The 22,203-nt window shown below is 40.4% G+C and overlaps 1 protein-coding gene across 1 annotated transcript in view; it reads left to right on the top strand.

The window, feature by feature from the left end:
* Slc30a9 (solute carrier family 30 member 9) overlaps positions 1–22,203 on the top strand; it is a 55,853-nt gene that overhangs the window by 26,100 nt on the left and 7,550 nt on the right. The window contains exons 8-15 of the mRNA XM_028882273.2: positions 6,876–6,943; positions 8,564–8,666; positions 10,685–10,740; positions 13,329–13,464; positions 15,849–15,888; positions 17,107–17,178; positions 17,606–17,713; positions 20,001–20,166. Coding sequence (XP_028738106.1) covers positions 6,876–6,943; positions 8,564–8,666; positions 10,685–10,740; positions 13,329–13,464; positions 15,849–15,888; positions 17,107–17,178; positions 17,606–17,713; positions 20,001–20,166 — 749 coding nt within the window. The remainder of the gene's footprint in view (positions 1–6,875; positions 6,944–8,563; positions 8,667–10,684; positions 10,741–13,328; positions 13,465–15,848; positions 15,889–17,106; positions 17,179–17,605; positions 17,714–20,000; positions 20,167–22,203) is intronic.

Genomic DNA, 22,203 nt, shown 5'->3' on the forward strand with positions numbered 1-22,203 from the left:
TTCTGAGTCCACACTGAGGCTGCCAGCTCTGCTTTTGTACATGAAGGCATCTCTTGAAAGAGAATCACACAGCCAGTTTGATTGTTCTTTATTCTTTGGCTGTATGTACATCGTCAGTGAACATTCCATGTGACTTCCTTAGTATATTCTCTCGCTGTGAAATAGCTTAGTGTATGCCTTTCCCTCCAGTCCCAAACTTCCTGCAGCCTTACCTTTTGCCTCTCAGCTACCAACTCTGCTTCATACTTCACGGAAAAACAAAACAGATGTACAAGTGGCTCCTGACATAAAGTGGTTCACTTTGTAATTTATTGACTTGATGGTGTGGAATCAAAAGCATATGGCTATTTTGTTTTTAATTTCTATGTAGTATTCAGTTAGTTATAGTCAATATTTCATTCAAATAGGCTTTGTACTAGATGATTTTACTCAGTCCTTGGCAGATGTAAGACTTTTGAACACATTTGAGGCAGGCTAGGTATGCTATGATCAGGTTAGATGGATTAGATGCATTTTCAGTGTTCGGTATTTTAAATTTGCGATGGTTTATAGAGAACTAGTCCTGTAAGTCAAAGACCATTTTTAATTTGTTGAAAGTACCTCATTCTTTCTTTTCTTTTTTTTAACTTTTATTTTTCTCTCATATGCTACATCCCAATTGCAGTTTCCCCTTCCTTCACTCCTCTCAGTCCCTCCCCCTACCTCTCCTTCCCCCCAGATCCACTCCTCCTCTGTTTCCCTTCAGAAAAAGAGCAGGTCCGTGTCGTCATCCCCCACTCCCCCCCCCACCCCCCGGGATATCTCCCAAACATGGTGTAACAAGATACAGTAAGACTGGGCGTAAGCCCTCATAGTAAAGCTGGACAAGGCAACCCAGTAGGAGGAAAAGGGTCCCATGTGCAGGTAAAAGAGTCAGAGACATCCTCTCTCCACCCCCACCCCCGACTCCCATTGTTGGGAGTCCCACAAGAACACTAAACTACACAACTGTAAGGTACCAGCAGAGGGCCTCGCTCATACCATACAGGCTCCCTGTTTGCCACTTCAGTCTCTATGAGCTTTTATGAGCCTCCGTTGATTCTGTGGGCCATGTTCTCATGGCGTCCTCAAACCCTCTGTCTCCTATAGTCCTTCCTCACCATCTTCTCCTAGTGTTTGGCTGTGGATCTCTGCATCTGCTCCCATCAGTTGCCGGATGATGCCCCTCTGATGACAGTTTGGCTAGGCAGCAATCTGTGAGCATAACAATATCATTAGGAATCCTTTCATTGACTTTCTTTTCTTTTGGCCAGTCGTGTTTGGTTCTAGCCTGGGTTTCTGGGCTGTCTTGCCTCTGGTTCCTAGCTACCCAGGCAGTGTCAGACTTGGGGCTCGTGGTGTAGGCCTTAAGTTGGACCAGTCATTGAGTACCTCTTTTTCCATCATCAGATAATAGACTTTTCTCTACACATGCTCCTAAATGCTTTCCTTTCCACAAGAAAGAATTAGTATTAGGAGAAATAAAGAAAGTTTTCATTGAGTATCTCACCTCCTCTTGTCTTTTAAATTCAGTCCAATTGGGTTTTCAACTCATGATTCTTTCCAAAGTCACAAACAACATTCAAGATACAAAGCCATCCATGTCCAGGTAGACTTTCCATTTCTACTTGACTGGGAGGGATCTCCCATCAAGAACTTAATAGCGGGTATCTCTGATGGTTTGTGGCATATAATTCCAGTACTCAGGAGGCAGAAGGATCTCCTTATGTTCCAGGACAGCCAGGGCTACATAGTGAGGTCACGCTCAAAGGAAACACACACACACTCTCTCTCACAAGAAGAGAAAAAAGGAGTTAAATACTGTAGCTGGGTATCATAACTCATGCTTGTGATACCAGCACTTGGAAGGCTAAGGCAGGAAGATTGCCACAAATTAGAGCTAGCAGCAACTAAAGAGTGAGACTTTTTCAAAAACCAAACCAAGTTAATGCATAACTGGGCCAAAGGCTGCCTGTGCAAATTGTTGTTTCTCTGGGTAACATTTGAGACTTGACCCCCTTCCATACAGCTCAGAACTGGACACAGCTGACCCCTGTAGTTGGCTCTTACCTCTCTCCATTCATTTGGATTCTGGTTTCTCTCTGAGCCCTTTCTGGACGCAGCACTGAAGATGTGCTGTGAAGGTCGTAGTCTTCTCATGTCTTGGGAGCTAGAATTTCTCCTGTTACAAGGTGACTTCCTTATAGTGTAGAATAACTTAGGCCAGTGACATCTGCCCCTTGTGTCTGTTCATATGGACAGTCCTGCTTGCTAGAATTACATGCCATCTATATTTTTTACTTTGGATGCAGACTCTTTTCCTGTTACACTTCTTTGGTCTCACGGGAACTCTTAACAGCAAGAGAAAAAGTCACAGTGTCCTTGCTTTACCAAAAGCATTCTCTCATCAGCAGTAGCTCACCCTCTGATAATCTAATTTTGCAATGTCCCTTTAAGTCATTTCCCCTTTAATTGGTTCTCCTTTCTTATGCCTTTCCTTAGGATCTTGACTTTGAATTTCTTAGGCTAGTCCTTCACAACCTTGCAAGTACCCTTGTCTCCTGAGTAAGTTTAGCTCCACAGCTACAGTATTGCTTTGAGTAGTGTATGCAGCTTGCCCCAGAGTCCTCGCTCACATCTGAGGTGTCTTTAAACATAGGCTATGGTGCTTCTGTGGAGGTCAGGACAGTTTACAGAGTCTGTTCTTCCTTCTACTGTCTGGGGAACTCAGGTCATCAGACGTGGTGGCAATACTTTGTAACAACATAAAACAAACTTAATTGTGAAAATTCCAAATATATAAAAAATTGATACAGAGATCCAGCTTCAGTAATTATCATTGTTTTGTCATTCTGATCTTTAAAAAGATGGGATTCTCTAGCTTTTGTTTTTTTTTTTAAGGTGGATTTTTATTGTGGAATTTATAAACAGTTTCTTCTAAGCTGTTTGCCAAAAGGGCTGCGGATCCTAGCTCTCTGTGGTTTCGTATTCTCCAGATTTTTATTCTCCTGGTAGATCCTTTGGGGCCTTGTCATTATTTCTGATCTGGTTAATGCTGACATGTTTTCCTTTTTCCTCTCCATCCTTTAGCAGTGTGGTTTGAGTTTGGTGAATAGTTTTCCTTAGAACATTCTGTCTGGTTTTAAAGGTCTTATTTCTCTCCCTTTATCTCAACCTTCCCATTAAAAAAATCTTTGTTTTCTACTTTAAGCAATATTTTTTCACTATTTGTATTTTTTTTATTGTTTCCATCTCTTCACAAAGAACTTGACATGTTTCCAGTACAATAAAAATATACACACTCCAGTTTTCAGTGAACAAGAGGTAGTGGAAATCTAGACCCATGTTGGAGTTTCTGTCGTATAAGTCGGAGTGAAGTTGAAGCCACGTGCACAAGATTTACCCTGCGCAGTTCCTTCACTTGCCCCAAAGGCAGTTCAGCACAAAACCAGGGGCAGCTGGCTTTGGGGTGTGTTTTAAGGCCTGACCTTTAAGGTGGACGCTCCTGTTTTTGCTGTTACCCATGTGGCACTTACGTGTTCTTTACATTCTAGGCTCCAGAGCTAGCTCACGACAAAGCAGAGCACAGCAGCAGGCACGTACAAACGCAGAACTGCAGAGACAACACAATTGCAGTTTGCCTTCCTACCGCTAAAACAGAAGTCTCACTCCTTGCCCAATTGCATGTATAAAATCCACGTTTGAGTTACAGTTGTTGTCCTGGAAATTATTGTACTTATAGTAAGGAACATCCTGGCACTTCACGACCTGCTGTAGCCAGCAAGAGGGACCGAGTTGCCATCAGCTATGTGATTTACCAAGAATGAAGTCCCAGGAAAACCTCCAACTGTACTACAGATTGTTCTCACCTATGGCTCAAGAGTCTAAACCCTGTGTTATTAGGTTCCAGGACTTGGGAGGTGGAGACAGAGGGATGGCACGTTCAAGGCCAGCCTGAGCCACATAGCAAGATCCAATCTCAACTCCTGTCACATCCCTGCCCCACGTCCTTATTGTTGTAGCCAACTCTAGGAGACATACCAGGCATCCTCCCTAGATTTTGTTTAGCTCCATTACTAAGTCAACCTCCAGGGAGCAGTAGAGAGAGGGAAGGATGTGTACAGAGGCCAGCAGTCGGGAGAAGGAGGGAATCCTCCTCTGGCAGCCTGAGATGGGAGGGAGGGTTGAAGCCACCAGCAGCAGCTTCCTTGCTCACTAGGATCCCCAAACCATCTTTGCTCTTCATTAATTTCTCTTGCTCAGTCCTCTTTGCAGAGGGCTCCACTTAGTTTTCTGATCTTCAAACATTAGAGACTAGTTTGGGAGTGAAGAGGTGGCATGTACATGTGTGTACTCATGGAGAGGCCAGAGACTGACATCAAGTCTGTCTCTATTGCTCTCCCACCATAGTTTTTGAGACAGGGTCTTCCACTGAACTCAGAGCTCACTGATTAGGCCAGACTAATTTGTCAGCAAGTTCTCAGGATCCCCTTGTATCTCTGCTTCCCAATGTTTGTATCACAGATGCACATTGTATGAACATGGATTATTAGAGGTCCAAATTGAGGTCTTCATGCTGCATAGTGTCTTAGTCAGTGTTAAACAGTGACAGAACACCATAACCAACAAGCAAGTTGGGGAGGAAAAGGTTTATTTGGCTTACACTTCCATACCATAGTCCATTACTGAAGGCAGCCAGAGCAGAAACAGGGCAGGAACCTGGAGGCAGGATCTGATGCAGAGGCCATGGAGGGGTGCTGCTTACTGGCTTGCTCCTCATGGCTTGCTCAGCCTGCTTTTATTTCCTTTTTTGTTTTTTGAGACATGGTTTCTCTGTGTATCCCTGGCTGTCTTGACTTGGATCTCACTCTGTAGACCAGGCTGGCCTATTTTTCAGAGATCTACCTGCCTCTGCCTCCCAAGTGCTGGGATCAAAGGCATGTACCACCACTATCCGGCAGCCTGCTTTTTTTATAGAAGCCAGGACCACCAGCCTAGGGATGGTACTTCCTACAATGAGCTTCTCTCCACCCATCAGTCACTAATTAAGAAGATGCCCTACAGTCTTGCCTGCAGCCCAATCTTATGGAGACATTTTCTTAATTGAGTTTCCCTCATCTCTGATAGTTGTAGCAGACATAAAACTAGCCAGCATACATAGTGAGACTTTTAACAATGAGCCATCTTCTCAGCTCCCATTAGATTCTTTACAAGCCCTTTTATACTTTAAATTCATTAGTATGGCCCACTGTCATCTGCTCCAAAATAGATTCCTAATATGGCTGCCTATTCCCTTGTCCCTATTGAAAACTTAGCCTAACCTAAATTCTTAGCATCTCCTACATGGTTACCCTTCTAGTTAGTTTCTCCACCTACTGCCTTTTCTCTACATCATAAACTGTATCTTCTGAAAGCATAAATTAGACTGTGTTATCTCTACTTAGAATTGTCCAATGGTTTCTTTTTGCCAGTAGCATCAAATTCAAAATGTATTCTCCCGAGTTTTGTGGTGTATGGCCCTATGTGCGCTCTCTTACTGCCCCCTCCCTTTCTGCCTCCTCCCTTTCCTTCTTCCTCTATTCCTGCCATTTCTCTTGCTTCCTGGGCTTCAGCACAGTGGCCCTACGTGCCTTACTTTGTCCTTGATTTCAGCTAAGCTCATTTCTATTCCAGTGTCTTTGGACTTGCTACAAACTTCCTCACACGTGCGTCTAGATTTTTCATGATTGCTTCCTTGTCATCCAGCCTCTTTTCCTGACTATTGTAGATAAATAAATAACACTCCCCCACTAGCACTCTGTTTTCTTTTCTCTGTGATCTCCTCACTCTCTGATGTTAGGTATTTCTTTGCAGACTGACCTCATCTACTAGAGTAAAGGATCCTAGCACCTAGAACTGTGCCAGATATACAGCAGCTACACAATAAGCATCGTGAATAAATGACATTTAGATAACTCTCTATAAGTTTAATAGAGATGTAAAGTACAATAATGAATTTATAGTAGCTTGACTCTGGGTGGTCAAGAAAGCTTTGTGTAGAAAAGGTGATGCTTGGCCAGGTATGGAAAAGAACGGGCTAGACTGAGATTGCATTAGACAGTGGTAGCATTCCTGGGGAGAAGAAACGAGAAGGAAGTATATATTTCAGTAACAACAAGAACTATTTCTCCTCAATGCTTCTCCACTTGTCGGTCTCTTAGGCAATTAAACAATTTTCACTGGAGGTCTTTGGTGTTGGAAGGACACTCAGTTAAGCCAGAGCAGCAGACCTGTTACCCTTTGCTGTTCCTTTAAAGTGAAGGAGCTGTTCAAGAAATGGAAAATTTTAGAGTGTGTGAATTTCAGGTCAAAACATTTGATCACTTCAGTGCTAGTTTCTCTGTAGCCATTTCAGGTCTTTCTTAGAAGCGGGCAGGCTGGGAACTCTAGGAACAGAATAAGCATCTGAGAGTTTGCAAAAGTACCCAAATGCTACATACTCTTAACTATATCTTCTTTAATTGCACGTATGTGTATGTCAGGTGTGTGTGTGGTGGGGGCGACTGTCAGGTATGTACATGTGATGCGGTGCCCTCAGAGGACAGAAGTTGTCAAATCATCTGGAGCTAGAGTTACAGGCTGTTGTGATCCATCCACATGGGTGCTGGGAACCAAACTTGCTTTCTCTGCAAGGAGAGTGCATGCTCTCTAACACCCATCTCTCAAAGCCCAGACTGTACACTCCTTTTAAAGACAATTCGGATGAACAGAATTGGAAAGATGCCTCGTTCAGAGGTGGGAGAGGGGACTAAGTGTTGTGCCCGTCAGAGCCCTTCCTGCTGTGCGTCTCTGAGAGACTGTGTGCTCCTGCCCTACAGCCTCGCTCCAGGACCATGTCAGTGTTCTTCAAGGGACCCGGAAAAGTGGTGATGGTTGCCATCTGCATGTGAGTTTTGGAAAACACGGCTTTTGAAGTAGAAATATATGCCTTTTAATATGTGTGTCCTTGAATATATAGATGTCCTACCTGGTGGCCAGCAGCGCAGAGCCTTTGTTATTCTAGGAGGAAGTGGAGCTATGTCATGGCCAGTGAAGTGATAGGGAAGTGTATGGACATTTGTACTGGGGTTTTCATATTTTTTGATGTAGATCTGAGTTTCTCCCTGAAAATACTAAATGGAGTTTGTCAGAGTCATTTTTTAAGTTACATTGGCCAATGTTGCCCCAGGCCAGGTCAGGTCACAGCTAAAGAGTATATCTGTGTTTGGATTTTCTCCCACTTAACTTGGAAGAAACAATGTTCTTATTAAATGTTTTTATAAATTCCTTCTTTCCTCTGGCTTTTTGATTCTTGTTTTGTTGACCTTTTATCCATTGTGCTAGTTAATTTTAGGCTATATACTGGCTGGTTTTGTGTGTCAACTTGTACAAACTGGAGTCGTCAGAGAGGAAGGACCCTCCATTGAGGAAAAGTCTCCATGAGATCAGCTGAAAGGCATTTTCTCAATTAGTGATCAATGGGGGAGGGCCCAGCCCATGGTGGGTGGTACCATCCATGGGCTGGTGGTCCTGGGTTCTATAAGAAAGCAGGCTGAGCAAGCCAGGGGAAACAAGCCAGTAAGCTGCACCCTCCATGGCCTCTGTATCAGCTCCTGCCTCCAGGTTCCTGCCCTGTTGGAGTTCCTGTCCTGACTTCCTTTGATGATAACAATGATGTGGAAGTGTTTCTCCCCAACGGGCTCTTTGGCCATGGTGTTTCATTGCAGCAATTGAACCCCTAACTAAGACAACCTATAAAAAAGGCCTATAAAAGCATTAATTTTGTAAATCAGTAGTCTTTTTTTTAACATCTTAAAAATACAGTTTGGAAATTATGAGGGGATTGGAAATGTATTATATATGATCCTTGGAGGATTGGAGGGCCCTAGACTGGAGGAAAGAATTTCCACTAAGGACTAAGGATGATGATATCTAATTAGAATACTTAGAATTGTTGTCAGGAATGATGTCTAGGTTTCTGCTTGGACAATGGGTAAATATTGCTCTACCAGTAAGTACATCAGAATCAGGGGAAGGACAGGAGGAAAAAATGATTTTTGGCTTTTAGTCTGAGGTGTCTGTAAGGGTGTCTATGAGGCGAGTTAGCAGGATCAGTTTTCTGTCAGTAGAGTAGGGATAATAATCATAGCCTTCCTTGTGAGGAATGTATGTAACATATAAACTAATTAGCATAGTACCCAATCCTTAATATGTACTTGATAAGATTATTGCTACTGTATAATATTGGTCTCAAGCTTGGGGAAGATCTAGGCTAGAGATTTAGAGTTGTGAATTGTTAGTCTACAGATGATACTTAAAATCCTAGCAGTACTTAAGATGACCTGGGGAATAATGTATACAGTATTAGGAAGACAAAGTCCTCCACATATGGCATTGCCTCTTACATACTTCCTGGTTTCATATTCCATACCTTTATATCTATACCTGAACTGTGGGGAGTTCTTTTTAACTTTTAATAGAATCTAGTATAAATAAACATTTGCTGAATTATTTTCTTTCTCTCTAGTAATGGCTTAAACTGCTTCTTTAAATTCCTTGCCTGGATTTATACGGGTTCAGCAAGTATGTTCTCAGAAGCTATACATTCATTATCTGATACTTGTAACCAGGTAAGGAGGAAATGCTTCATTAACTGATTTCCTTCTAGGCTTTAGTCAGAAAGTGATTTGTTAGAAAATACTCGGGGGGCAGTTGGTGTTGGGGGAAATGCAGCTTTTTTCATTTGAGTATTTAAGAACAGTGGCTTTGTATATGTGGGTTCTGCATCTGTGCTTCCATAGCCTCACAACCAGCTGTGGATTAAAAACACGAAAAAGGAATGGGCATACAATAGGGAGTCGGGGGGGGGGGAGCTCTATACTGTACAGACTTTGGTCCTTATCACTATTCTTTTTTTTTCTTTCTATTTTTAAAATTTGCTCATTTTATGTGTATGGATGTTGTGTCTGCATGTATGTCTGTGCACCCTATGGATGTCTAATGCCACAAGAGGGCATCAGATCCCTTGGGCCTAGAGTTACAGAGCCACCGTGTTCCTGCTGGGAATGGAAGCTGGAGCCTCTGCAAGAGCATGGCCGAACCATTTCTCCAGCCCACCCCCACCCCTGTTCCTATTCTTAACAACAGACTTTAACGTTAATGTCTATACTATTTATATTGTATTAGGCATGAGAAGTAATAGAGATGTGGTTTCAAATATAAGAGGATACTTGTAGGTTATTTGAAAATACTGTCTATTTTATATGAGAAACGTGAGGATTGTGGTGCTTGCCCCTTTATTCCCAGCACTCAGGAAGCAGAAGCAGGCAAACTCTGTGAGTTTGAGGCCAGCCTGGTCTACAGAGTGAGTTCCAGGACAGCCAGGGCTACATAGTGAGACCCTGTCTCAAAAAAAGAAAAAAAGAAAGAAAGAAAATTTAGGTTTCCCTAAGTGGTTCTGAAACTAATTTTTGAATAATAATGAAGGATAGCAGTATACAGAAATAGGCTGGCTGTGGAGTACATGCCTGTTACTCCAGCAGGTGGAGGTGGATGGATCAGGAACTATACCATAATCTTTAAAATGTGATACAGGTCACTATGAATATATAAGTAAATTTTTTTTGCAGTAAGTTTTTATGCTTTAAGAACTACCAACAATGAGATAGGAAGTGTAAATTTATCATTTACTACATGTTTGATTATAGTCTTTTATAGAAGAGATTCTTTTTATTTGTTTATTTTAGATTTATTTTTATTATTTTATGTTTATGAGTGTCCTGCCTCCATGTACATCTGTGTTCCACATGTGTATATATTAGTATCACAAAACATTAAGAATAAATCTAGCAAAAGATGCACAAAACTTGGACACTGAAAACTGTAAACTATTGCTGAGAGTTTTAGAAAGATCTACAGGAGGGCCGGGACACAGCTCAGTTGTGAGTGCTTCCTTGGACTATGTAAGGCCGAGGTTTGATCCCCAGGACCACAAAGGAGAGAGGAGTGGACTGGGGGAGACTTCGCTGCAGATGAGAGAGCAATCTATAGATTGAATGCAACTCTAACCATAATGCCAGTGGAGTTCTTCCTGTTCTGTCTGTGACAGAGCCTTGAAACATAGTAGCTCAGACTGGCCCACAGTCAAGACCCTTCACCGAACAGGACGTCTGGGAGCTTTTCCCATGTCAGTACAGAAACCTAGCTTGCTATTTTAAACTGCTATAGAAGTCATTTATTATGGTGGATCATTTGCACTGCATTTCCCTACTGATGGAATGTTAGGTTCCTTTGTGGTTATTGTCTTGATGTAGTTTGGTATGGTTTCGTTTTTTGAGATGGGTCTCAGTTTGCAGCCCAAGATAGACTCAAAATTGATTCTCCTGCTTCACGTACTAGGAGTTTAAGCATATGCCTCCATGCCCAGCTATCTTTCAAATTTTTCATCCTTATAAACAATGTTGTTTTGAATCCCCTTGGGTTTGTCTTTACTTTTCTATACTAGGATTTATTTTTCATACTATGATTGCTTAGCCATTGATGTGCATATATGATTTCTTTATTGTTATTCTTTACGTCTTCCATATTGGCTTAATCATTGTATTCTCCACCTTGGTAATCACTGCTTACTGTTTGTTCTTTTCCATAGGGTTTGCTAGCACTGGGCATCAGCAAGTCTGTCCAAACACCTGACCCTTCTCACCCGTAAGGACATTACCTCTGATTTGCATTTGCTATAAGTCATTGAGATAAGAACCAAGGAATTTGAGAAGTCCGAACTTTATATAGCATCAGATTGAAATTGGGTCATTTCCTTTGTGTTGTCTAAAGTGTGAAGGTCAAAATAAAGTCAAGGCATAATTTGAAAATGGAGTTGAAATCGTTTTTTATGCTTTCTAATCCAGCCTGGAGATCTTCTCCATACTTGATAATAACAAAACTTAGAGTTCTATTTTATTTTGTTTCAAGGAAGTATATTTCATTTTGAACTTAATTGGCTATGTAATCTAAAGTTTTGATATTAACCTTTTAAAAATGCACACTTCATACTTTTATTTTAATGCTTTTATTATGATTGAGAAATATTTTGATGACATTTCAAAATTAGATATTTGTGAAGTGAGTGTTTTTTTTTAAAATATATTACTTTGAGTATGGCAGTGACTTGATGTGGATATTTATTTTTGTTACATATATTAACAGCCACCCCCCAAATGTTTGAGCTCCATATTCATTGTTATTTAAACTACCTTCATTAATACAGTTTAATCAATGTTAAGAAAGTGCACCTTTATCTGTGAAGGTGTCCATCGTAGTGCTTTGTAAATACCTATCCTTACTTGAAAGCAGGGCACTACTGTTTTAATAATAACAATACATTTTTAATATTCTGGAATTATGAGTTTTCTAGTGTAGAGAGCAAATGTTAATTGCACATCTACTGTGTTTTACTATCTCTTGAAAAAATGCTTTCCTTACTGATTTTCCACACCAAGAAAATTTAACTAAGAGGGTAAACGTTTTAAAGTTTATGTTCTGAAGATTGCGTCTTAAGTTATTTCTAATAGCTCATTTTAACAGTGCCCAGCACTGTAACTAAATTTTGGATAGTATTTAGTTTAAGGACATTTATACATGACCAGCCACACAGGACTAGTGACGTACTGTAGTAGACAGTGCAGATCTGCATAGCACAATTTGAGCCTGCGGCGCAAGCCAGGAGTGGGGGCCCAGGGCTTTAATCCAGCACTCGGGAGGCAGAGCCAGGCGGATCTCTGTGAGTTCGAGGCCAGCCTGGTCTATAGAGTGAGATCCAGGACAGCCAGGGCTGTTACACAGAAACCCTGTCTCAAAAACAAAACAAAGGAGGGGAAAAAAAAAAAAGTAAAACCAGAATCTACAGTGCTTTGACAATACATGGAATTAAAGCAGTGTAACTTAATCATTGGTTTAAACTGGCGTATAGTTGGTGTTACTTTGGAGAAAACTTTAGATAAAAATTAAGTTTTCTAAGTCAAATTTGTAAAACATTGTCACATCAATAAACTAGGATTCTCTGTGGCTAGACTACATCTTTGCACAAAGAGAATTCCACTAACTCTTTCAAGTTAAGATTCGTTGTTTAAAAGTGTATCTACCAGAGAGTGCAGTACTGTTTAAGCTTAAGAGTACATTTCTCAGGAAACATTTTTATGAATGAGTCTACTTCTCATAGTATGTCATAGTTTCCAAGTGTCCTAATAGTGCTGTATTGGTACTTAAAATAGTACAAATTAATGGTTCATTTTGACCGAAGATGATTAGAAGAATAATTAGTATCTTCAAAAATTACCCATGAAAACATGCAGAAAACTGAAGTTATTGGTTCAGCTGTTTATTAAACTGTTCAGAACCAGCAGTGAGTTTCATGTTAAATTGTTCATTATTAAGCAGTGAAATTACAGGTAACACACATCATAGACTAACCACAGGACCACAATATTCAATTAGAAGCTGCAATCCAAGGAAATTGAAGTATTGCCCTATTTGTTAAATATCTTAATGTATTTTTTAAAACATTAATTTTGGTGCTGGAGAGATGGCTCGATGGTTGGGAGCACTGACTATTCTTCCAGAGGACTTGGGTTCAATTCCCAGCACTCACATGGCAACTCACAACTGTCTATACCTCCTATTCCAGGGAATCTGACACCCCTACAGATATACATGCAGGCAAAACACGAATATAATTAAAATACACATAATGAAGTATAAGAAAAGATTAATTATAAAGTAGTTCTGGTAAATCAAAGTAGACTATATGAAATAGAGATGAGAAAATGCCTGAACTAAGTAATATTACTTTATTTTTATAAAAATTTTATATTTTCAAAGATCTTGCATTCCCCCCCCACACACACTTTGTATACTGTGGGTTTTTTTTGTTTGTTTGTTTTATGAAATTTGAACTCTGTGCTTACAGTGTTTATTATACAAAACTACACCATTTTAATAGTCTAAGAATGTTTTTTCAGGCTGGAGAGATGGCTCAGTGGTTAGGAGCACTGACTCCTCTTCCAAAGGTCCTGAGTTCAATTCCCAGCAACCACATGGTGGCTCACAACCACTGTAGTGAGATCTGGTGCCCTCTTCTGGCCTGCAGGGACACATGCAGGCAGAATACTGTATACATGATAAAGAAATACATCTTTATTTTTAAAAAAAGAATGGTTTTTCATTCTCATTGACTTATTAAACACATTTTGAAAGTTAGTGTACAGTTTTCCACACTATATGTTCTTTTTATCTTCCAGGTACGGCTTTTCAAATATGCGCTATATTTCTTCATTGATTAGTGGTGTTGGTATTTTCATGATGGGCGCAGGACTCTCTTGGTACCATGGAATCATGGGATTGCTTCATCCTCAACCAATGGAATCCCTTCTTTGGGTAATCCTCTTTCCCCCCACTTTCATATATGAAGTACTATGACTTTCTTGTGTTATATTAGAGAATAGGAATAATGTGCCTCTTGGCGGTGTCACACAGGTTATTTATATATGGTTCTGTTTTACACGTACGTATTTATGACTTCTGAATCCATGGGTTGGGTGATTTTAAACAATTTTTACTAATTTTATGTGTTTGCCTACGTGTATGACTGTGCAGCACATGTATGTCTGATGCAGGCAAAGGCCAAAAGAGGATTCTGGCTCTTGGGACTGGAGTTAAAAAGCTGTGAGCTGCCTTGGGGTGCTGGGAATCCAACCGGGTCCAGTGTTCTTAACTGCTGAGCTATTTCTCTAGCCCCTAATTCGGTGATGTTAAACAGTAGAATCTCTAGAGGTATAATTAGTAAGCATGTCCTCTTTGATTAAAATCTTGAGCAATTCTACAAATTTTTTAAAGATGCTATTGAAGAACAAAAAGAACTCTATTCACCTTTAGCGCCAGGAATAGCCTCGTATCAGTAATTACAATTTGCAGTCACTTGTCAAAAGATGGAACTGCATTTAATGTTCAAGCAAAATGAAAAAGAGCTTTGTTTGTTTGTTTTGTGTTTCCCCTGAGGCCTCCATCAGGCTGGGGGTGGGGTGGGGCAGGGGTGGCTGCCCTGAGGAACTCGGAAAGGAAGATGGTCGCTGTCAGTTTTGTTACACCAAAGCTCTCTGCTCAGTAGGCGGCGCCCAACACTGGGTAGGTAACAGGAAGTACTAACACTGGTCTGCTCTGGCCTTTCTGGTCTTTAAACTACCTTCCTTTCATGGGCATGTCTTAGAGAATAGGCTGCTTTGATGCTCTGACTCCTTGGATAGACATACTGGTTGTCTACTGCCCCTCTCAGCTTCCGATAGACACAGACTGGTCCTGTACTCCCTCTCGGCTTCCGATAGACACAGACTGGTCCTGTACTCCCTCTCGGCTTCCGATAGACACAGAGTACTCATATACTCAGCTTCCAGGCATTTGGCAAAAATGCCTTTTAGATATTTCTAAGACTCCAGCTCGGCCCCTTGGCTAAGACTGTACACGAGACATGTTACTCTCTGTGGGGCTCTGTGGTTTGTTTGTTTTTCCCTCTCCTTCCGGCCCCCATCAGTAGCCTTGCCTGCAGATTATTGTTCCTGGGTGCATCAGACACAGTTGGCTCTAATCTCCAAACTCCCTGGGGCAGGCACTTAGGAAGCCTGTTGAGCAATCTCAGCAGCTCAGCACATTCATCACAGAAATGTTCACCTTTGGTCTCCTTACTCTCCAGCTTGTCTTCAGCAGTGCTAGGTGTAACACCAAGGTGTGGTCTGGTGGTTAGAAAGAGGCCTCTGAAGATTATAGAGTTCATTCTGGTGTTAGAATATTCTGGAGTGTGAGTGAACTTATAACAGTTTGTTGTTGTTGTTTTGGTCCTAGAATAGCACATAATTAGTCTTATTTTAACTTTCTGTTATCCCATACATATCTATATAACAACAAGCCAGTTAAACTCGGCTTATTTTTATTTTTGTTGTTTGGTTATTAAGACATAGTGTTTTGCTTTGACACTCAGACTGGCCTTGAACTTTAGAACTCAGGCCTCATTCTTTTCCTCCACTCCCTGTCCTGGGATTGCAGGCAAATGCCACCATGTCTAGCCCTCTGATTACGTTTTTTGAGGCTAGTCTCTTACTTTGTTTTTAACCGTAGTACATTTTGTGTAGTTGAGTGGACCAACCTTGCCTCCCCCACTCTGACCGTGTTTAGCCACACCTCGCAGTCCTAGTGTCATCTAGTGTGAATAGCATCACTTGACGGGGGTGAAGCAGTCTCTCAAGCTAGAAAGTGATGGGGGTGTGTTTTTAATTGTGTTTAAATCTTCACGTTTCTAACACATCTTGTCTTTGAGTAACTGAGTAGGATTCCGTTGGAATGGGGCACTTTATAAATAATGGATTCAATAGACTAAAACTTGCTTTAATAGACATTACTTCAGAATCCTTGACTTTGGGTATTTTAAGTTAAAACATTTTTCAGGAGTGGAGGGAGCATTGAAACAGGGTTTCTCTTTGTCCCTGGCTTTCCTAGAACTCACTCTGTAGACCAGACTGGCTTCACACTTAGAGATCTGCCTGCCTCTGCCTCCTGAGTGCTGGGATTAAAAGCGTACATGACTCTACCTGGCTTCTGTCCATATTTTATTCTCCTCCTCTGAGTTGTTTCCCAACAAGATCCTTGGTATCTAGCTTGAATTAGAACTTATATTTCAGGGTTATTGAAGATGACAAATTTTACATATGAGCAGCTGTAATTCTTTAGTGGAATACTTGGTTCATTTTTTTGTCTTAATTCTTATTTTCCAGGCATATTGTATTTTAGCAGGATCTTTGGTGTCCGAAGGAGGTATGTACTGTCAAAAGTGTTTTATTTTCAGTTTAGTATGTTTGATGACCCATTCATTAGAGTTTGCCAAGTTGTATTAGTACCGTGGAGTTAGGAACCTGAGCTTTGTCTGCCTTTCAAGGTAGAAAGGAACTGTAACGTTCTGTAGTTGTTGCTGTGTGGGTGAGGGCAATGGGAGTAGGCTGTGTTCATGAGACCATTGGAAATATAAAAACATAATGGTACTGACTTTTTAAATTGGTTTTTAGCAGTGTTAATCAGAAAAAAGCTGTCTCTTTAAAAATAAGAATAGTTTCTGAAATGCAGCTTCAAAATATTGTAACATAGTTTCTAATATCAACATAAACTACCTAATTTATTTATCTCTGAAAGATTATTATTTTCTGTACTGGGCATTCCCTTCATCCATCTTTTTAAAAGATCTATTTATTCATATGTAGGTATATGTGCATGTGTATGTGTGTGGGTGCCCATGTCTATGAGCATGCAAAGGCCAGAATAGGGCACCAGATCCCTCAGAGCTGGAGTTACAGGTGTTTGCCAGATGCCTGATATGAGGACTGAGATCCGAACTCCAGTCTTAAGATTATAGTGGTCTTGGGCTGGAGAGATGGCTCAGAGGTTAAGAGCACTGACTGCTCCTCCAAAGGTCCTGAGTTCAATTCCCAGCAACCACATGGTGGCTCACAACCACCTGTAATGAGATCTGGTGCCCTCTTCTGGCCTGCAGTCATACATTCTGGATACATAAATAAGTAAATCTTAAAAAAAAAAAAAAAAATATTTAAAAAAAAAAAAAAAAGATTACAGTGGTCTTACCCCCAAACCATCTCCTTAGTTCTTCATCCATTTTTAAAATTAATATGATTTCTGATTGGCAGATTATAACTGAACATGTATAGGGTTTTCCTTAAATGATAGACCTCCAAAGGTTGGAAGGATCAGAAGTGATGATCCTTAGTGAGTGCCATCCAACAGTGGCTCCTCAGTTGGCAAAGGCTATTGCTGTAGTAATTCTGGTTAGCTAGTATGGTTTGAAATAGATTCATTGTCTGAGAATGGGTAATTAGAGTCTTGATGGTGACTGTTAACAGAGCCTTTCTTATTGCCAACTCTGGTGTTCACATGCTGTGCTTATTTATTTACCTTTTGAAATGTCATCTTTAAAGTTTGGAGACATGAAGTTTCTTCCTTGCTGATAGGATGTTTCTCTTTCAGCAACACTTCTTGTTGCCATAAATGAACTTCGCAGGAGCGCTCAGGCCAAAGGAACATCATTTTATAAGTATGGTATGTAGTTTAGAACCAGGTATTTATTTTTTTCTTTTTATCCTGCTTAACATATTCAGTACTGTTACTCGGTCGCTAACAAGTGATATAAAAACTGTCTCACTGTCTTCTGTATGTGGCTCTCAGAAGACAAATCAGCTCTGTTAAAAAGAATTTCTGAGCATGGGGATATTTTCTATCTGGACTTGATTTAGGTGAGCTGTTACATTTCTGCATATACCTGTACAATTTGGAAAGGTAATTTTACTATCTAAGTTATTCTTAACATTTAAGATAATAAATAGGGTTTTTAAAACTACAGTCTCTCATACATTCTTGTGTTAATTAACAGATTGATTTTAAATGAGTACTTATTGAAATGGCTTCTGATAGTGTCAAATAAGATTTCAGAAGTTTTCTTTTCTTGTCTGTTTCCGCAATGATTAAGTCATGGAAAGTCGGGATCCCAGTACAAATGTTATACTATTGGAGGACACGGCAGCTGTCTTAGGAGTGATAATAGCAGCCACCTGCATGGGCCTTACCTCTATAACAGGTAAACTACTCGTGATTTTTTTCTACTAATTAATTCTCGAATATATGGGGAGTTGGTTGTATCATTGAACAATTTTAAGCCAATAGATTATTATCTATTAATTCCATACTAAATTTTTTATTTGTGTTTTTATATGGACCTGGCTATCATGTTTAGTGAAATAAGCCCAGTTCAGACAAATGCTGCACATTTTCTCTCATCCACAGAATCTAGGCACTTGTGTGTGTGTGTGTGTGTGTGTGTGTGTGTGTGTGTGTGTGTGTGTATTGTTGTTGTTGTTGTTGAAAGCAGAAAGAAAGCCATTAGCTGAGAGGAAGAGCTATTTAGGAAGGAGGAAGAGGAGAGCAAGAAGGTAATCGAACTCCTGTGACATGAGAGCAAAGGGAACTTTGCTCAGCAGGAAGGAGGGACCAGCAGGCAGGCTGGGTGGGTTAATAAAGAATAATGGAATAACATGGATATGAAAATCCCACAGTGAAACGCATCACTTTGTCTTTAAAGTGATATGATAAAAGTCACTTTAAAGTCTAATGATAAAATAATTTGGTCAGGAAAGTGTGCAGATTTCTCTGAGTTAGATTTCTTATCTCCAGATGTGAAATAAAGGCATTAATAGTAGATTATTAGAAGCCTTAGTAGCGGGGAGTCAAAGTTGTGGTCCCTCTGAACTCTAACCCCCTCCCCTGTGACAGTGCTGCTGGCATGTAGTAATGTCATGGGTCATTAAGATAGTGCAGAGACTTCAGTAGGGACGTATGCACAGGAGCTCTTGTTCACATGTCTCCTTGCTCCTAGTTCAGGAATGACCTCTTGCTGCATTCATAGGCCTAATTTTCTTCAGGTTCTTCCCTGCTCATTTTGGTAGCTGGCTAAGTCTTGACTGCTAAAAGGTAAATTGGAACAGAAAGTTTGTTTTGTTTTCTAAAACAAGAACCGTTCGAGTGTTCGCTCAGCTTGTGAGGTCAGATTCTCTTGGGGTTAACTTCTTCCATGCTTTCTCGTTTATTGAAAATCACGTCAGATGGTGAGCTGCTGCTGCATTCTCTGGTGTGAACTGCCACCTGAAGTGTTCAGAAAGTATCAGCTGATGATCGACTGGCCTCCACCCTGCTTTTGGTCATAAGTCATTAATGAACACCCCCTCCAGAGGGGTGCACTGTGTGACCTAACTGACCTGGCCATGTAGACCAGGCTGGCCTTGAACTCAGAAGAGATCTGTCTGCCTCTCCCTCCTAAGTGCTGGAATCAAAGGCTATGCTAATGATCAGTTCTTTTAACTTTGTATTTCTAAAGAGCACTATTTAATTTTGAATTCCAAAATTGGAACTCTTATAATGGATTGTGCTTTACAAGTAGATCAATTAGGAGAGATATATTTGCTTTTTGTGTTATATATCCGACTACATGTTAATAAAACGAGTACATAACTGATATTTTTAATAAAATAAAAGTTTATTAAAAATTTTAAAAGGGGGCTGGAGAGATGGCTCAGAGGTTAAGAGCACCGACTGCTCTTCCAGAGGTCCTGAGTTCAATTCCCAGCAACCACATGGTGGCTCACAACCATCTGTAATGAGATCTGGTGCCCTCTTCTGTATACATAATAAATAAATAAATCTAAAAAAAAATTATAAGAAAAAAATTTTAAAGTTAAATAAGGGCCATTGAGATAGCTCAGCAGATAAAGGCACTCAGGGCCTGAGTTCATTTTCTGGGACCTACATAGTGGAAGAAAAGAACCAGGTCCTCCCTGACAGTTTCCTGACCTCCAGACACATGCCGCAACAACACTAAAGTGTTTGTTTGTTTGTTTTGTTTTTGAGACAGGTTCTCACTATGTATCCCTTCCTGGCCTAAAATACTCTATATCAGCAGTTCTCAACCTATGGGTCACGACTCCTCAGGGTTACATATCAGATATTCTACATAACAGATATTTACATAACAGTTCATAACAGTAGCAAAATTACAGTTATGAAGTAACAATGAAATAATTTTATGGCTGGGGGTCATCAAAACAAGAGGAACTATATTAAAGGATCACAGCATTAGGAAGGTTGAGAACCACTGCTCTATGTAGACCCAGCTGGCCTCAAACTCACTCTCCTAAGTGCAGAGGTTAAAGGCATACACCACCCTGCCCCAGCTAATAGTAAGACTATTAGTAGCCATTAAAGGAAGTGGTAAATAATGGACCAGGAGTGAATTTCAGGTATCTTGGATGTCTGCTCTCTCAAGCTCACTGGAATGATAGAAAATGTGGTGGTTTCTTCTGTGACTCTTTCAGGCAATCCGTTGTATGACAGCCTTGGTTCCTTGGGTGTGGGCACCTTACTAGGTGTGGTCTCAGCATTCCTCATCTACACTAACACAGAAGCACTCCTAGGACGATCCATCCAACCAGAGCAAGTACAGCGGCTTACTGAACTCCTGGAGAACGACCCCTCTGTAAGGTCAGCCTTGTCTAGTGATGCTCTTTGAATGTCTCACACAAGCACAAATACTTCTTACCTTGGTGGTGGTGGTGGTGGTGGTGGTGGTGGTGGTGGTGGTGGTGGTGAACCCAGGACTTTACACGTGAGAGGCAAGGGCTGCACTGATGGGCTGTACCCCCAGACCTCTTTTTGTTTGTTGGTTTTCGAGACAGGGTTTCTCCATGCAATTTTGGTTCCTGTCCTGGATCTTGCTCTGTAGACCGTGCTGGCCTTGAACTCACAGAGATCCACCTGCCTCTGCCTCCTGAGTGCTGGGATTAAAGGTGTGTGCCACCACCCGGCGTAGCCAGTGTTCTTAACCACTGAGCCATCTCTCCAGCCCCCGTCAGCAATTTCTTTTAAAAATCTTTGATAAAATGTGTCCATAAAAACCATCTGGACATGAGCTATTCTGTATGAATCAGGTTTTGTTTTTTATAAATTCCCTTACTTGTTATAGACTGTTACACATTTTTTTCCTGTTACAAACCTTGGGCCTGGCATCTGTGGGACAAGTGACTTCAGGTGATGTTTTTTACTGAGCTTCTTCAGAAGTTTGAGTTTTCTAGAAACCTTTCCTTTACATGTATAACATGTGGGGTTTTGTACATGATTCCTTTGAAATGTTTTTTCCTTAAGGTTGATAATGCCATATCTTGTTTCTGATTATATTAACAAGTCTCCAACCCACACATGCACACACTATTTAAAAATAACTGTTTGTCAATTTGGTTTTCAAACTGGATTTTGGTGTAACTGACTTTGTTTTCCCATCTCCCCTTTCATTCATTTCTTCTTCAATCATTATTATTCCCTTCCTTCTGGTTGCCTTATGTTTAGTTTGCTCTGTTCCCGTTGTCTTCAGGGAATAGGGTAACTTTTCCTCTGCTTTCTCTACACCCAGGCATTGTTCTCCTGTAGTATTTTTCTCTCTTCTCAAAGCATTTTCTCATTTTGCATGTTTAAAATTTCATGTTTATTTTTATTTTTAATTAACATATAATGATTGTATATATTTATGATATTTCACTAAATTTTTGTAGCATGTGATGGTCAGATCTGGGAGTTGATACATTCATTGCCTTAAACATTTATTTCTTTGGATTGAGAGCATTTGAAATCCCAAAATAGTGTTTGTTTTTTCAAGTATACAATTATGTATCGCCACTTTTAAGTACTGTGCATACACTGCTATAGAATACTGGGAGTTAATTTTTCCATTCCACTTATTCGTGTAGTCATTTACCACAGTCTCTCTCCATCTCCCCGCTCCTCCCCTCCTTCTCAGCCTGCTATTCTTACCAATACTTATGAAATTAGCATTTTTAACTTCCACACATAAGTGAGAACATGGAATATTTGTCTTTCCACGTCCAGCTTATTTTACTTAACATAATATCCTCCAAGTTCATTCATGATTCAAGTGATTTCTTTTGTAAAATAATATCCCGTTGTTTATATATACTACCATTTCTTTATTCACCTATTTATAAATTCCTAGGTTGATTCCGTGTCTTCATAGTGTAATCAGCATGGCAGTACAGTTGTCTCTCTAACATACTGATTTCCCTTTTGGTGTGTGTGTGTGTGTGTGTGTGTGTGTGTGTGTGTGTGTGTGTGTGTGTATTTAGGGGCATGTCTAAGGTTTGGCTCCTCACCTAGCATAGATTCTGTCTGTGTTGGTATTCTGTGTGCATTTGAAATACTCTGCTAGGCAGGGAGTATTTTGTAGATGTTAGTAGAGTTAGTTGGTTTATAACCTTTAAAACTTTCAGTCTTCCTACTGATGATCTCACCTTTTTCTGGAAGGAAGATATTGAAGTCTTCAGCTGTTACTGACTTATCTGTTTCGACTTTATTTCTGTCCGTTTTTGTTTATTTGGGTGCACTTTTGCATTATTCTATGTGAAAGCTAGTGAAAGAACTCAAGCAATACGGCTTGTCTGCAAGAATGAAGATACGTGGATTGTAGCATTGGAAACTACATGGTAGTCAGCAAAGCCCCTCAGTTGTTGT

This window comes from Peromyscus leucopus, chromosome 10 (assembly GCF_004664715.2).
Source record: "Peromyscus leucopus breed LL Stock chromosome 10, UCI_PerLeu_2.1, whole genome shotgun sequence".
NCBI lineage: Eukaryota > Metazoa > Chordata > Mammalia > Rodentia > Cricetidae > Peromyscus > Peromyscus leucopus.